We start from the raw sequence: 15698 nt of genomic DNA on the forward strand, positions 1-15698 counted from the left end.
GGGAGCAGGTTCTGTAAGATCTATATACTGCCATCCTGCTTCTGCTCTTTTTTGAGGACTGGTCCTCCTCAGATCCGGCTTTTCACACCCTTGAGTTCCAGGGAATACAATGGGATGTGGGATTTGAAATTATTTTGCGTTCGGTAAAGGCTTTGTGAGTTGATGCTTTTGCTTCTCTCCTGCTGTGTGTGTGTTCGTGTGGGTATGTGCTTCTGTGTGTGTTTGTGGGTTCGTCTTCCTCCCTGTATGAGCTGCTTAATTAGCAATCTCTGTTGGTCCTAAGCTGTGGGCTTTCTAGACCATGCAGTGAGAGTTACTGGGTTTTCTTGTCTGCAGTGGAGAGGAGTCCTTCCAAGTATCCCTCAGCCAGCATCTTGTAACCTGTGGCTTCTCCCCTACTTAACTTCTCCGCCTGCAGGCTGGTGATCAAACTGACCGCTTAAGTACCCTGGGGAGTCGGACCTTTGAAATGCAGAGTTGATGTGTGTTATGGAAGCATCCTAATTTCTTCAGGTAACCTTGGGCAAGTCAATTAACCCCTCGGGCTTGCCTGTCATCTGATCTGGAAGACAGAGGGTCTGTGTGAGGGTGTCAGGGCCTCCCCTGCCTGGAGGCTCCCAGGCTATGTACAGTTAGTTCCCTGTGCAGTACACAGGTTGAAGCCTCCTGGTATAGGGGGTGCACAGGAGAACCGCAAAGTAATCGTTCAAACAGGAACATGCTCTCCTAAGACTGATGCATGTTCTCAGGTAGAGAATAATTACTATCCTCAATGAACAAGAATACCACCCAAATTATATCAAACCCAAGCAAATCCCTTGATTATGAAATACAGAATGTGATTCAGTCCAATCCTAGCTGCAGAGTGCTGTGTTGTTGGGGTGTGGGGGTGACAGCAGAGAGTCTTCATTGTGGACTCGCTGTGTCGTGGAGAGACATATGCGTCCTGGCATCACCTCCAGCCCTCTGAAGGAGCTGTGTGGGGAGATGTTTAATACTGAGCCCTAATAGGATTCTGTGCTCATTATTCAAGAGCAGGCATGGGCTCTGGCCCATGGTAATTATTAAAATCATGTTTATGCCAAGTAATGCAATGAACGTCACCTATTTTTGACTCGCCTGCACACGGAAGGTGGGGGAGGCAATGTTTTACATCATATCAATTGGATTTAGGGAGTGTTTGTGTCCAGCAGGAGCAGGAGGTTTGGCATGGTGATTGGTGGCACAGCCAGTGGACGGTTGACTGATGGGCTGCTGTTGCCTCACAGAGCCAAAGGGACCACCACTCTTTGCCACCCAGCCCAGTCTGGGGTGCAGGGGTGAGGTGGCTGTGGCTTCAGGATGAGATCTGACTCCCTGGCCTGGGCTCGGGTCTGCAGGCTCCTGCTGGCATCGGATCAGTACTGGCAGATATGAGTGGGGCACTGAATTCTCATGGTGCAGGCGCCTGGCCCGGATGGAGGTGGGAGAGTCAGGCTGGGCCGTGGGAGTGCACGAGACCACACAGGACGTGTGTGCCTGCATCCCAGGAAGGGGTAAGAGATTGGGTTCCTGGAGGGGAGGATCCGATGGCTCCCATCTCACCCCATGCCTGGCACCTTCCCTGGGAGTCCCATGGGTGTTACCCTGGAGAGGGGCAGCCACAGCCATCTGCACAGGGGTCCATGGCCATTCTAAACCCTCCCAGCTGATGGTGCTAGGGGCCAATTCTGCTGGCAGCGGGGTCTGCCCCCATCTTGGGTTGCGAGGGGCACCGAGTTCCCCACTGCTTCCACAGCCTGACTGCTCACTGCCCTTTGCCAAGGCAGAGAGGAGGCCTCTCTGCTCCCACGACCTCCATCCTGGAGGCTGCTGAGTGGGCTCCTATGGAATCAGCAGCTGGACAAGCCCTTTCTGGTGGGCCTCCTCCCGCTCCCCCTCTCATGCTCAAAGCACACGCAGTGGCCCTTAGGTGGCCCCGCCTGCAGAGGGCAGGGTTTCTGGGTGCTCAGACAAGAGTCCCAACCACAGCAGGAGGGAGGAAACCAGGGCCTGGAGGACCTGCAGGGGCTTGGTGGGACTCCTCTATACCCCGGGGCTTCACTACGCCAGGATCCGGCCCACACAGAGCGTCCCCAAGCCCTGGGTGGCACTGACACCCTGAACAAGCCGCTCTCATTATTCCAGGCAGCTGTGTACCTGATAAGTGCAAACAGATTTCTCTCAGTAGAAAGGCCGCTCGTCCATGGCTTCAATGCCTGTGTCAAACGCTTCTGTGGGAAGGCTCCCAACGTCATGGCCCACCTGGGGCCGGTAGGCGGCAGAGGCCACCGTGTTCCTTGTCCGCAGCAGAAGTCCAGCGAGGAAGACACAGAGTGGGGAGTTTGCAGTGAGAAAGCCAGGAGGCCAGGGCCGAGCTGGACGGCTGCTGACCGGCTGGGCGGCTTCAGGCGGCTGAGCATCCCATGCACAGCGTGGGCCCTGTCCCCACCACAGGCTCTGCAAGGACTCAGGCTCCAGATCCCATAGGCGGGCGTCACCTTCCCCGAATGGGGGTTGAGGGTGCGTCGACCCCAATGTTCGCTCTTCGGTAGCTTCTCCCCTCCTCAAGGAAACTTTTAATAGGAAAAGAATATAACAAAGCAAAAACTCAGTGCTAACTATAGAAATCAGATAAAAGGCAAGTAATATTGCAGAGCTGGTTCTTAATCAGTAAAAAGTTCAAAAATAGATAAATATTATACATCCCGTCAAAAATTTAAAATTAATTACCATTTTAGTATCATTGAACTTGTCAACGAATTTGATTACTATTCTCAATTATAGATTTTTGCAAATTATCCCCCCTTCCTCAAAGTACAAGTGACATTTCTAATTGCAGATCTAAGAATCTGTCTCCCAAAATAGACGGAGAGGACAAAAATAAGGGTGGCAGATAATGACAATTCATCACACAGCGTCAGGCACATTGTCCAGGGCTGCAGGCACCCAGAGTGGTGCTTAGGGACCTCCCTCAGCTGGCCTCTCGTCCCTGCTCACTGGAGAGGGGCCTGGGGCCAGGCCTGCCTGCCCCAAGCGAGGGCCCTCTGCAGACCATGAGAGCAGAGGGGAAGGCAGAGGGATGGGCTCCCCAGCTTGGCACACACAGAAGCGCTAAGTACCTGCTAAGCCTCTGACTTCAGCCTTGACTGTCAGTCGGAAATGGTGCCTACTCCACCTTGCCCCAGGCAGAACAGAAACCCCTCCTTCTGGGCCATTCCAGAAATGCTCCCTACCCCTTGGGGGACGCCTTGCTGGAGTGCTGACTCTCCCCGTGTGGGCAGGGTTCCCTTCATTCTGCACCAGGAGCTCCATGCCAGGCACCCCCACGCAAGCTCCCATGCAGTGGGTGGTCCTCATAGGCAGGGTGGGCACGAGGAGGAGGATGCCTGAGCCCAAATTCTGGACCCTCCACTGCCCACTCAGTGAACTCTGGCATCCCAGGGGAGGTGGTCCACCTGTGACACGGAGAACTTGATAGGACCCTCCTGCCACTGACAGTGTGGGGGTTACAAAAGAAATGCAGAGTCAGGGACCCCAGCACCATCCTGCGGTGGGGGGCAACTGAGGATGCTTCTTGAATGAGTGGAGGACGTGGACAGTACACAGCTGAGGTGTGAGGACACCCAACTGTCCCCACAGCCTCACGTTTGAGAGTCCGTGGGACTTCCTCAGTCAGAGCTGGCAAGCTACAAGGCAGGCCTGCAGGTCCAGGCTCCGATGCTCCTGCACTGTTGATCCCAGGGCTCCACTGCGCACCTCACCCGCACTGCAAGAAGGTTTTGGGGACAGTTTCTGCTGTGATGGAAAAGGCAGCTGCATCCCCTGGTCCCAGTGGTCAGAAACATGGGACAGACAGTGCTTTTCAGATCTGGACTGGCGTAAGTTCCCTAAACTTAGTTCCTTCTGGCACGGTCACCCTCGTGGGCCAGGGCCTGACCAGCATGCCAACCATCAGGCTGTAGGACAGAGCATGCAGGGGAAAAGGCTATGTAGGACTGTGGAGTACAGCATCATGGGAGGAGGGGTGTGTGGGGCTGTGGGGTAGAGCATCATGGGAGGGGCCTGTGGTGAAGAGCATCATGGGAGGAGGGGTGTGTGGGGCTGTGGGGTAGAGCATCATGGGAGGGGCCTGTGGTGAAGAGCATCATGGGAGGAGGGGTGTGTGGGGCTGTGGGGTAGAGCATCATGGGAAGGGGCTGTGGTGAAGAGCATCATGGGAGGAGGGGTGTGTGGGGCTGTGGGGTAGAGCATCATGGGAGGGGCCTGTGGTGAAGAGCATCATGGGAGGAGGGGTATGTGGGGCTGTGGGATACAGCATCATGGAGGGAGGCCTGTGAAGCAGGGCATCATGAGAGGACGGCTGTTAAAAGCTAAATTTGGGCTTGTATGAAATCTGTGAGGAGCTGAGAATTCAGGAGGCAGCCAGCAAGAGGAGGTAGCAATCCCCCTACCATGGATGGAGTGGCGACCATGGAAGACTGCATGGGCTGGGTCTGCTCTGGGTGGCATTTGCTGGGATCATCTCTAATGTTCATTTAGGTTCTTTGTGTGTAGGCAGCCTAATGTGATGGAGTCCTTAGCAGGGAACTTGCCTGTGTGGAGCCCACCCTGCCTCTGTCCCACATTCATGGCTGCACGCACTGGTGAGGAGCACGTCTCTCTGGACATCAGCTGTCCACACCTGCACAGGGAGGGCTTGATTCAGCTCCAAATCATTTGCGTGAACTTGGTTTCCTAAATTTTCAGCTTTTCCCTTTCCATGTACCCTGAGCCCTGCCCAGGTACCCAGCATGTGCCTGAGTCTTCCTTGGTGCTGTGAGGCGGGGCGGAGGGGCTGTGTGGGCAGAGCCCCCTGGGAACCAGTGGAACCAGCCCAATGGACAGACAGACTCCAGCATGCTCAATGACCAGCGTGCCCAGCAGGATGGAGAGGCAGGTGCTCAGTAGTAGCCCCACCACCTAGTCCTCTCCCAGGGAGGACACGAGCAGCAGGCATGTTGGAGGACAGCTGTGTGGCGAGGGTGAGACAAGGATGGTCCAGGCTGAGACAGGGCCTGGTCACGGATTCTTGCGGTGTGAGCAGCCCACTGTGGGAGTGTTGCCGGGTCCAGGCTGTGGACTTGGCAGAATTTCTGGTTCCAAGGGACCTCGCCACGTTGGTTGCTGGTAGGCATGAGGGAGAGAGATCCCAGCGGGGTTGAGGGGTGTGGGAGGTGAATCCCAAGGTCCTGCTTTCCATGTCTGCACAGGCACTCTGCCCAGGGCACCATATTCCTGTGCCACACTGGGCATCGCCTACCAGTCCTGAGGACCCTGCGGTATCATGGGTCTGGGGGTGGCTGTCCCCATGAGGGCATGGCTCCGTGTGCAGGTCAGTGTGGCCCAGGGGCCCTGGCCTTGCACCTGGGCCCTGGCTGCCAGGGAGGCTCCAACAGGACTCCGAGTCTCAGAGTCACAGAGCAGCGGCCGAGGGCAGCCGCCGCAGTGGACCGGCAGACAGTTCTGACTTTATTACTCAGCCTGGCTCGGCCATTTCATTAAAAATTAGAATTCTTGCTTAATCATTTTTGTGGCTCTGACTCACATCTGATGAGAGATTTTCATGATCACCCATAAATTTGAATGCTTATTTAAGAAAAAAAAACCCGCAGTGGAAATTTATGACAAATTGCGTACATTTTCCAGCCCAGCCTCCTGCTGCCCGCACACGGGAGCCCTGTCCTTAGCAGAGGCTCCGAGGCCACAGGGTGGGTGCGAGCCACCCAGGCCTTCGAAAGAAGCCTCACTTTTGGGGTGCTGCTGTCACTGTGTTTCGGAGCAGAGGACATTGCGTCTCTCCAGGTTCTGGCACCCATACCGTCACCATCTAGGGGGCTGGGTCAAGAAGACCAGCACAGTCTGTGTGGACCGTAGTGACTGGTAGTGACTCAGGGGTAGGGCACAGAGGACCATCCGACCCTGGTCCCTGTGGGCTTCCATGCTGTCATCCTTTGTCCCGGCCTTCATTTGCCAGCCAGAACTGTGCCATGAAGAGTGGGGTGAGCCGGGTCCCCTCCCTCGGTGGCCCCAGCTGCTGGAGGTGTTGGATGTAGCCTGTTGCCCTCAGTGCCATGGAGCCCTTAGCCAGGCTCAGGGACCCCCCTCTGGGTATGGTATGGGGACAGCATTGCGTCCCCCGGGGTGAGGGGTCTGCACCCCGGAACCTGGCTTCAGGTTGCAGGAGCAGCAGACCTTTCTGCTCAGCCGGTGTTTGCCCCTTCACGTGGCAGCGTGGTTTTACTTCTGTTTGCCTGAATCCTTTGTCTGCTCCTCTGGTGTTCATGGGTTATGATGGACAACTTGTCCCATTTTCCCCAGGACTCGGCTTTAAAACCTGAAGTCCCAGGCCAAGCAGAGTGGTCTGCCAGGCTGTCTTGAATACAGACATGAATCAAGAATGTCAGGGTGGGCGTTTTCTGCCATCTCTTGGGGACACCTGTGCTCTTGTCAACCTGCAGGCTGCAGTCTTCAGGGTGGCCTGACTCCGGGAGGCTGCCGTGTTCCAGGTCAGTCACGGGGACAGAGCCCCACCATGTAGATAGGAGCCCATGGGCTTGGTGACGGCGGGGAACAGCGGACATGGACGGGACACCCATGGTGCTTGGCGTTCTGCTGGCTCCTGGAAGACACAGCTCACATGGGAAAATGGCTATGGGTCCCAGGAGGACCTGGGTGGTGCTGGTGGCAGCGATGACGTGGGACCAGCCCAGGCTGCTCTCCTCCTCACCACAGGAAGCTGTGGGCGGCCACCCTCTCCGTGTCTGGGGTCTCCTCCCTGTCCCTCTCTGTCACCGCCAGTGCAGACCAGGTGCTGCGGGTGGGAGTGGGAGTGACACCTCTTCCTGAGTGTCCCTGGACCCCAAGGGCCTGGAGTTGCTGGCTGGGGCACTGTGGCTGTCTCAGGGCGGGCTCTACAGTGAGTGAGGCCATGCTCTCGGTATGTGGGCATGTCACCACCTCCTAGAGACAGGCGTGGCACACCTGCAGTCACTCACTGAGCCCCCGAGTCTGGTGGGTCGTCCAGCAGCACAGCCTGTCCTCCCTCAGTGTCCTCGGACCCAATGTCAGGAAAGCATCCAGGTGCAGCAGGGGTGAGCCGGTCCAGGACACAGGCTGCCCCCCGGGATCCCAGGGGTGGTGAGAAGATGCTGCGGAGCAGGACGTGCAGGGGACCGCCACCCACTTCCGGTCTCACCAGACAGTGGTCGTGTGGTCATCCAGGCTGGTGCAGCTGCAGAGCCAGCACCCTGGAGCTGCCCACTGCTCTGTGCCTGGGCCCAGCCCGATCGCTGGCCCCTTAACAGGCAGGGTTCAAGCCGGTGCTGATGGGACCTGATGGTGTTGCTGATACAGGGCAAGTTTGCCTCGGAAGCAGGGCCAGGCCATTTTTCATTAAGTAACGTAATTTGTGGCACTGGTACGTGGGGACAAATGGCTCTGCCGCGCTGAGAGCCAGAAAAAAAGTAATGTAGTGTTGATATTCATGGGCTCGTGCCACGCGCCAGGAATATTCCTCATTTTGACTTAAATGTATCTTCTGCCCACTCAAAGCAAATGCAATTTTCCTTTTTATGACTGCAGGTTATTTACATGGGGAAAGTTTAAATAAGGCCCGCACCTCCACGGCCGCGCTCCTGCCACGCTGGAGGACAGGTCCGGCCTCCCGGCTTGGGAGGATGGGGCACTGTCTCCTCCTGAGGGATTCGGGGGGACCCCTTCCTCCTTCCTCTTCTCTTTCCTCCTATTCATTCTTTCCTCCTATTTTTTCTTCCTCCTCCCTTCTACCTCCTTTCCCTCCCTCCGGCCTTGCCTTCCTCCTGGCATCACTGTCCAGCTCTTCAGTGTCCTGGGGGCAGTTCTCTGGGCTCTGCAGAGACCGGGAGAAGCACAGGTCCCTCTGAGAGGCCAGGAGTGGTGCTGGCAACCAACTTGGTCACTTGGGACTTGCGTCTGAATTGGGTCCTGTGCTTCCCTCCCGTCACTGGGGGTGCTGCTTATGCCAGGGGCAGGGCAGCACCTGCCACATTCTCTGGTGCACCAGAGACCAGGCCGGCCCTGCCAGGGGTGCCTGCTATAGCAACCTGCCCTCCCACGGCACAGGGGCCTGGCCAAGGAGGGGTGCGAGCCTGTGCCCACCCTTCCGGGCCAGAGACTGGCAGTGAGGACCAGGCTGAGCTCAGCCCTTCCCTGACTGCAGGACGGTGTCATTTGCTCCTGACCATGACTATGGGGGAAACTCAGGAGAGGGCAAAGGTCAGTGGTCAAGACTTTATAAGCAGCAAATGGCGAGGCTCATTTCCCTGAAGGCCCCAGTTGTCCACACAGGCCATGAACGGGAGACAGGAACTAGGCTCAGGGCTCAGGACTTAGAGCTGGGACGTGGCACTCAGGTCTTCTCGTAGGGAGCCCTGGTCCTCTCTTGGTGCCCAGGCTGCCCCTGACATCTGCCTCCACTGTCTGTTGGGGCTGCAGGGTGGGTTTGGAGTCCAAGGACCTGCGGTGGCCTGGGCAGTGCCTGGCAAGTTGCTGGAGCAGACAGAGACACCTTGGAGCCTCACAGCCTTTCTGACGAGACAGCACAGGATGAGAAGCACAGGAGGGGTTGTGAGGAGGAGGAGAGGGAGGAGACCAGCATGCTGGGGTCACAAGCTCTGAGCAGGGCCGGCAGCATGGCTCTCTCTCATTCAGCTCTGTCACCAAGGTGGCTACTTGGAGTGAGGTCCCCTTGGACAGCAGTGGGACTCCCTGGGCAGAGTTGGTTGTAGCAGGTTTCAACGAGGACACAGGGTGACATTGAAAGCTCCTGAGACTGTAGGGGACAGCCGTGTCTGGCGAGGAGAGGCCAGGATGCCACTAACACCCTGCAGGCCCGGAGAGCCTGTGGCTCACCTGATCTGTCCTACAGTGGGCAGTGTGGGCCGTGGCTAGAGGGGGAGGCACTGAGTGGGGACAGAAGGGACCAGCTTGGGCCAGCAGGATGTATGTCCTCTGCCACAGATCTGCCCTGATCTCAGAAGGGCGGCATGTTCTTAGAGGCCTCAGCAGCATGGAGGCCTCAGGACGCCTTTACAATGTTCAGGAAGGGCTGGGAATATAGCTCAGCTGGGCAAAGGGCGGCTGCCCACGATGAAGCTCCACAAGCAGCAGGGCCAGCACTCCAATCCTACCTGTGCCATCCTGAAGTCACTTTGGAAGAGCCACTGAAGGGTTCCCACAACCTCACTGAGAAAGTTCCGCAGGGCAGGCCATGCAACACAGGGACCTGTGACCAAGGGGGTCTCTGCGTGATTGGCTCCGGGGACCATGTGCTCTCCAGAGACCCTGACAGTCACTTCCCGGTCCTGCAGGCGAGCACGGACGGGAACCTAGGTTGTAGGCTGCTGTGCAAATGTGGAATCTGCTGCCTGTGTGGCAAATATTTCCCTGGTCAAGGGCACCTGTTTGCTCCCTTCCTGCCCGACTGGCCACTCTCACTGGAGCAGATGCCCATGGCACCCTGGACAGAGTGGCTGTTTGGAAGTCCAGTGGAAAGCTGTGCATTTCTAAGGAACAGGCCGGTCAAGGGCCATCGGGAACGGTCAGCACGGAAGGGGAAATGTGGAACCGAAGCTGCCCTGCTGCCCTGCCTGCTGCCCTCATGGCGGTCCCTTTGATGCAGGAGTCACAGCTCTTGGATGTTCCATGGCTAGAAGGGTGTGTTCTGCTCCCCACTGCTGGGCCCGCACTGCATCCCCAAACACACATGCTGAAGCACCAGCCCTCAGGACGTCGGGAGGTGGCTGGACTTCAAGGCAGGGCTCCCACTGGGGCAACATGGTAACTGAGGTGGCAGGGTGGGACCTCATGAGAAGAGCTCAGGACACAGCCATCGGAGGGACAAGTTTGTGCAGACACAGCAGGAGGACACCCTCAAGGGAGACCAGGTCTGCTGCCACCTTGACCTTGGACACAGGGCTTCCAGGACAACTCGGACACTACTGTGTGCCCAGCAAGGACAGCGGGCTCAGAGCTCAGGCCTGCACCTGGCCCCACTCCTGACAGGTGGGTAGGTAGTGACTCTACAGTCAGGCACGGCCACCCTCTTGGATAGAGTGCCCTGGAAGTGTCCACTCTGATCAGAGTGTCCAGTGTGCCAGGACCTGGCTATGAGGAAAGCGACGGGACCCTCACTCTGTGGCAGTCATGATGGGTGCAGGACAGGTGCTGCCTGTGGGTGAGGGCTCGAGCAGTCACTCTCTGTGAATAAGCAAATCCCGTGATCGAAGTTCTCAGAGCCCTGGCTCAGGGGATCTGTGATTTTCCCTCCCATAGAACAGGAATTGAGAGCCCAGCATGAGCCTGTCTGTGAATTCCCACGAGAGCCTCCTATAGTACGGACAGCCCTGCCCTTGTCCCTGTTCTCCAAGGGGACACTGTGGCCAGCTGGACTTCCTGCAGAGCTGGGCCTCTGGAACCCTCCTCTTCTGTGGGGTCAGCTGTAGCCCAAGCTGTAGGTGGAAGAAGTGTCCCAAATGGAGGGCCCTGCAGCCTGTGGGCAGCCAGAGACACGGCCAGGCATGGGCTGGGGTGAATCAGAAGGGAAGGGGTTGGGGGAGCAGGATGTCCACTGTGGCATCTCCGGGCTGAAGCCAGGGTTTGACATTCACAGCATGGCTTGGGGTGTTTGCCGTGGGCTTGAGCCCTGGGGCCCGATCCCTCTCAGGAGGAAAGTGTGTCCCAGACACTGTGTGGCCCCAGGAAGATCCGTGACTGACAGCAGTGTCCTCCCCTACACTGGAGGACCCCCAGACACTGTGCCGAGGACTCTCCAGTACCCTTCCTCAGGGAGGCTGAGGTCTGAGTCTGTGGCCTGGACCCACTTGAGAAACGGGCCAATCCCAGCCTGTGCCCCTCCAGGACCTGGCAGCCTTGTGTCTGTGGTCACTTTTTGCCCAGCACATGTGGCCCCTGGAGCGGACTCACCCTTGCTCTCTACAGGCCTCCAACACTGAGGACTCAGTGGACAGCATCCCGTGGACCTTGTCCTGGACCTTATGCCACCCTACCCCTGAGGTCCTACAGTTTCTTCTGTCCTTCCCTCCACCGTGTGACCACCTCCCCGCTCCCCATTCTATGTCCTGTCTTTTGCACCCTGTGCCCCTCACCTCCCAGCCAAGACCACACAAGTTTCGTTGAGGAAGTTCCTGGGGCCCAAAGCCCGAGGGAGGGTCAAAACCACACTGTAGGAGAGGTTTGACGCAGGCCTGCATACTTACTGGGGTTTGGGTCTCTGGGGGACTTGGAGAGTGGGGGACCTTTGTCTGTGGGTGTCCTGACACAGCCGTCCTGGCTCTGTCTGCTTTCTCCGTTCTTGTTCCTAGGTTACCGTCCTGTCCTGGTCCTTGCTGAACTCACAACTCCAGATCCTCCTTCACACCTGTGGGCGGGTGGGCCCAAGCCGTCCCTGGGGGTCAAGGTGGAGCAGGACAGATGGGGCACCTGGGCACACAGTGAGGAGCAAACGCCACTCTTATGTCAGAGAATCTGGGAGACCAAGTGCTGGCCTGCCGTGAGCCGGCACAGAAGCCCAGGGAGCAGCAAGCTCAAATGCAGGAGGAACCCGTGAGATCAGACCGAACGCTGATAAGGCCGCTTGGTGGCCAGCCCACGTGTTCTGTTCCCACCTCAGTGACTCATGTCTGTCACCCATGTCACAGGTCACACCCCTCATGAGGGAGGGTGCACAGAGGTGCACAGAGGCTGCGGGACTGATCCAAGGGGGAGAACCGACACCAGCACGAAGCCAGGGGGACAGTGACAGCAGGGCTGGCTGTGTCTCCCGGCCCCAGGGGCTCCTGCTGTGGGCTCCCACCAGAGAGCCAGGCTCCAGGACAGCACCCAGGCCCAGGGTGGGGGAGCCAGCAGAGCTTCAGGAGAAGACACAGGTAAGACTGTAGAGGGCTCCCATCCTCGGGTCATCAGAGACCAAGCTGTGGCCCAAGAGCCCTGGCCTGAAGGAGGGTGGGGAGCTGTGTGATGCCCAACCAGTGTCCACTCAGCTGGATGCACCAATGTGGCACTGGGTCTCAGGACACTGGGCAGCCACTCCCCAAACCCAGAGGGTACCCCAAAACTCAGGACCGGCAGGGTGGGGTGCAGCCCTTAGCCCGAGGGTCCCAGGCCCATCTGCTCCGCCCTTTTGCAGGCAGTAAATGATAGGCCTCCGTTGGGCCTGTTTCCTTTAGTTCTAATGCTCCTGGGGTCTCTTATTTTATTTTTGGGCAAAATTAGATGAGAAGAAAGCTCCTTCTGTATGACAGTCACTTCTGCAAGAAAAGGCAAATCAAATTATTCCTAGGAGGCTCTGCTCCTTTCACGAAAGAAAAAATACAATTTGTACAGAGTGTTCCCTCCCTGAGGCTGGACACCCTGCTGCAAAGGAAGGGCCTTCAGTCACTGGGGAGGGCTCCACAGCATCCGTGACACCGTCCCTACATGCGGAGGCATGGTAGTGTGTTCACGTGCATGTGTGTGCCTGTTCACACGTGCAAATGAGTGTGACCCCAGTACGTGTGCATGAGTGTAGGTACGGGTGTGCACATGCCTATGTGAGTGTGTGTGTGCCAGGCTGTGTTTGCAGGTGTGGAAAGGCCTGAACATCTGTGGAAGGGCAGCAACCTGAAGTCCGGGGATGCCACTGCCCAGAGAAGGGAGACCCACGAGAAATCTTCTATCTGCTTTGTAGCAAAACAGAAAAATAGAAATTCCAAGTCTGCTTGTTAAGTCAGATGACAACCCCAGCTCTAAAACAACTGCAGTGGGGACCCGAGTGAAAGGCGAACCCCGACATGTGACCCCCAGTAAACGCAGGATGAGCCCCGAGGCACAAAGCACCTGCTCAGGGCTTGGTGTGGCGCCCATGCCCTGTGCACAAGTGGGTCATGGCACTGGCTGGGACGCTGCTCTGTGCGGCCCCCTCTGGTACTGTGGAGGAGCCCAGCACCAGGCCTGCCTCTGTCCTCAGCAGAGCCAGGAGAGGGCAGAGCACAGCTTCCAGCTCAGGCCTCCTAGGTGCTCCGAGGGGCACAGGCTGGCTCTGCCCAGGCAGACAGGGTGCAGGGTTCTCCCTGCCTCCTTCCCAGCAGCTGCCTCACCCCCCCTCCATGCTGTGGCCAACCAGTGCCCAGAGGCTTTGCAGTTGTGTGACCTGGGGTGGAGAAGCCGAGCTCAGATCTTACAGGGACTGTGCTGGCCCAAGCGATGGAGTCCCAAGCACGCGGAGTCGGTAGTGAGTGGTCCTCCCCAGGCAGGCTGCCTGCACCACAGATGCACACTCTCCTCCCCTTCCTGAGGTCCAAAGCCCCGGTGGCCCTTTGCCTCCTGACCAGCTGGAGCTCAGAGCTCTGAGCATCTCAGTTTCCTGGCATCCTCAGGGTCTCCTACCTGGGATCCTCTCTGCCCAGCAGACTCATGGAAGCTCACAGCTTCCCTGGAAGCCAGGTGCAGCCCGGGCCCAGCTGGGTGCCTGCTGACCACCTTCTCTGCTCTGCTCTGCAGGCTCCCGCCCTCCATCTCTCCTGGTCCATGATGCTGATGTGCCTGGGCCACACTGCTGCTGTGGTGGGGGCCCCTTTACTGTCCAGATCTTCTGGTTCCCACTGAGGGTGCCAGGAAGGAATAAGTCCTCCTCAGATGCTTCTCACCATGGGAGATGTTATTTTTGCTAAGTACATCTGCAAAACACATCTGTTAATTTTCTGTATTTGTTTATCCACAGTAAAAATCTGAATTAGTAAGTGTTTCACACTGCAGCTCACAAATAAACAGGAAAGAGACAACACAGCAGAAAGCTCAGGGCAAATGGGCTGGCATGTTCTTAGGCAAACGATCGGACAAAGAATAGGAGGAGAAGACATGAAGTTGGCTTGGCCAGACCACGTCCCCCAGGAGAGCAGGGAGCAGGGACAGGGAGTGGAACCCGGCTTGCTGGGCTCCATTGTGCTGAGGTGGGAGCCCTCTGGGCAGTAAGGATCACAGAAAGGTGGTGACCACAGGCTCTGGGCCCAGCTGCTTCCAGTGAGAGTGGCGGGACCTGAGCCTCCCTGGCCCAGGCTGATGTCTCTGTCCCAGCTGTCTCCCCCTGGTCCTGTCCAGTGGTACCCACAAGCCCACCTCACAGGAAACCAAGGCTGGCAAGGAGGGGAGCATGTGTTCATACCTGTGTACGTGGATCCCAGTTACCAGGATGCTTGGAGAGAAGCATCCTTTCCACACCTGCACCGGGTGGCAGAGCCTGAAGGACCCCGTGGTGCTGCCCCAGGGGCTTGGCGCTGGTTGGGGACGATGCAGGTTGGGCCCCACTGGGTGCCCTCCCATGAGGATTGGCCAGGAATGTGTGGGACGTCCCCCAGAGCACAGCCATCACACAATGTCCACGGCCAGGGTGACACAGCCCTTGGTCACTGGGTGGAAGGTGCACACCCACTGGGCAGGGGAGTGTGGCTTTGAGGGTTGTCACCTCCACAGACCCGTGTGGTGGCAGCTGAGCAACAGGAGAACCTTTCTCTCTATATGAAGAATTACACATCTGCAGAGCTAATGACAGGATGCTCTGTCACCCTGAGATTAATAGTGAAGGGACATTTTTTTCTTTTCTTTCTTTTTTTAACTACAGATGAATGCAGGTGAAGGAAGAGGCCACCATTCTTCCCAAGGAGGCAGAGACAAGCTCTCCAGCACCGAGGGCGCAGAGGGACACAGGGTCACAGAGCGAGAGGCAGGCAGGAGGGGGACAGGGAGCTGTGGTTCACGGAGACTCTCCTGGCATGGATTCCAGCCAACCTGCCTGCTCCTCGAGCGGCCAGCGTGTCCTGGGGTCATGGGGTTGTCACTCCTGGCCACCTTTCAGGTCCAAGCCCAGCTGTCCCCTCCCGTGCAGGCCAGGCCGATCCTGTTCCATCCTGTCTGGCTGCAGAGTCCTCCCATTTTGAGGAGAGCTTGCTGTGCTGTGGCACCAAGGCAAAGTCCCCTTGTTCATCAGGGCTCTGCACCCAGCCTGGCTCTGCACGGAGCACAGGGCTCAGGAAGCAGCAGGACCCCACCCCAGGCCCAGGCTGCAGGGACCAGCGTGAGTTTCCCACAGCTGCACAGCACAGGGGTGATGGCCAGAGCATTGAAGCCTCGATCGGTCCCACAGGAGTATGTGTGATGTTGGTGGTTCGTGTATCCGTTAAAAATCAATCAACCAATCATCAATCAACAGCCTCCTGGCTCTGTGTCTTAGAATCCTGAAATGCAGGCGTGGGCAGAGCTGGCTCCCTGGGCCCAGAGGTAGTGTCTCCTCCCTCTGAGGCCCCATACTCACCCTCCCTCTGTCATCTCTTCCGCCAGCTTCCTCTGCAGGCTCCTTGGGTCAGGTCCTCCCCACTGAGGCCTTCTAACTGTGGTCTCTGCAAAAGCCCTGTCTCCAATGCCCTCAGCTCCAGAACCTGGAGCTCAGGATGCTGAGGGGAGTTTTGGGGACACGGTCTCACTCATCACAGCTGAGGATGGTCATGCCGGCTACTCAGGTTGAGCTGTCCACAGTGGCACATGGGCAGGGCCACCTTGGGCTGAAGATGGCAAGGCTGGGGACATCGACAGAGACATCTCAGGAGGAG

The 15698-nt window shown here is 57.7% G+C and overlaps 1 protein-coding gene across 1 annotated transcript; it reads left to right on the top strand.

Annotated features, from left to right (window-relative positions):
- The first annotated feature begins 1198 nt into the window (after positions 1–1198).
- On the top strand, positions 1199–15279 carry LOC111758443 (uncharacterized). Its single transcript, XM_063243774.1, has 3 exons — positions 1199–1535; positions 11757–11984; positions 14714–15279. Exons 1-3 carry the CDS (start codon positions 1413–1415, stop codon positions 15245–15247), a joined length of 885 nt encoding a protein of 294 aa, XP_063099844.1. The 5' UTR covers positions 1199–1412; the 3' UTR covers positions 15248–15279.
- The last annotated feature ends 419 nt before the right edge of the window (positions 15280–15698 follow it).

Source organism: Cavia porcellus, unplaced genomic scaffold, assembly GCF_034190915.1.
Source record: "Cavia porcellus strain 051 isolate PalLab524CR breed Dunkin Hartley unplaced genomic scaffold, mCavPor4.1 scaffold_40, whole genome shotgun sequence".
Lineage (NCBI taxonomy): Eukaryota > Metazoa > Chordata > Mammalia > Rodentia > Caviidae > Cavia > Cavia porcellus.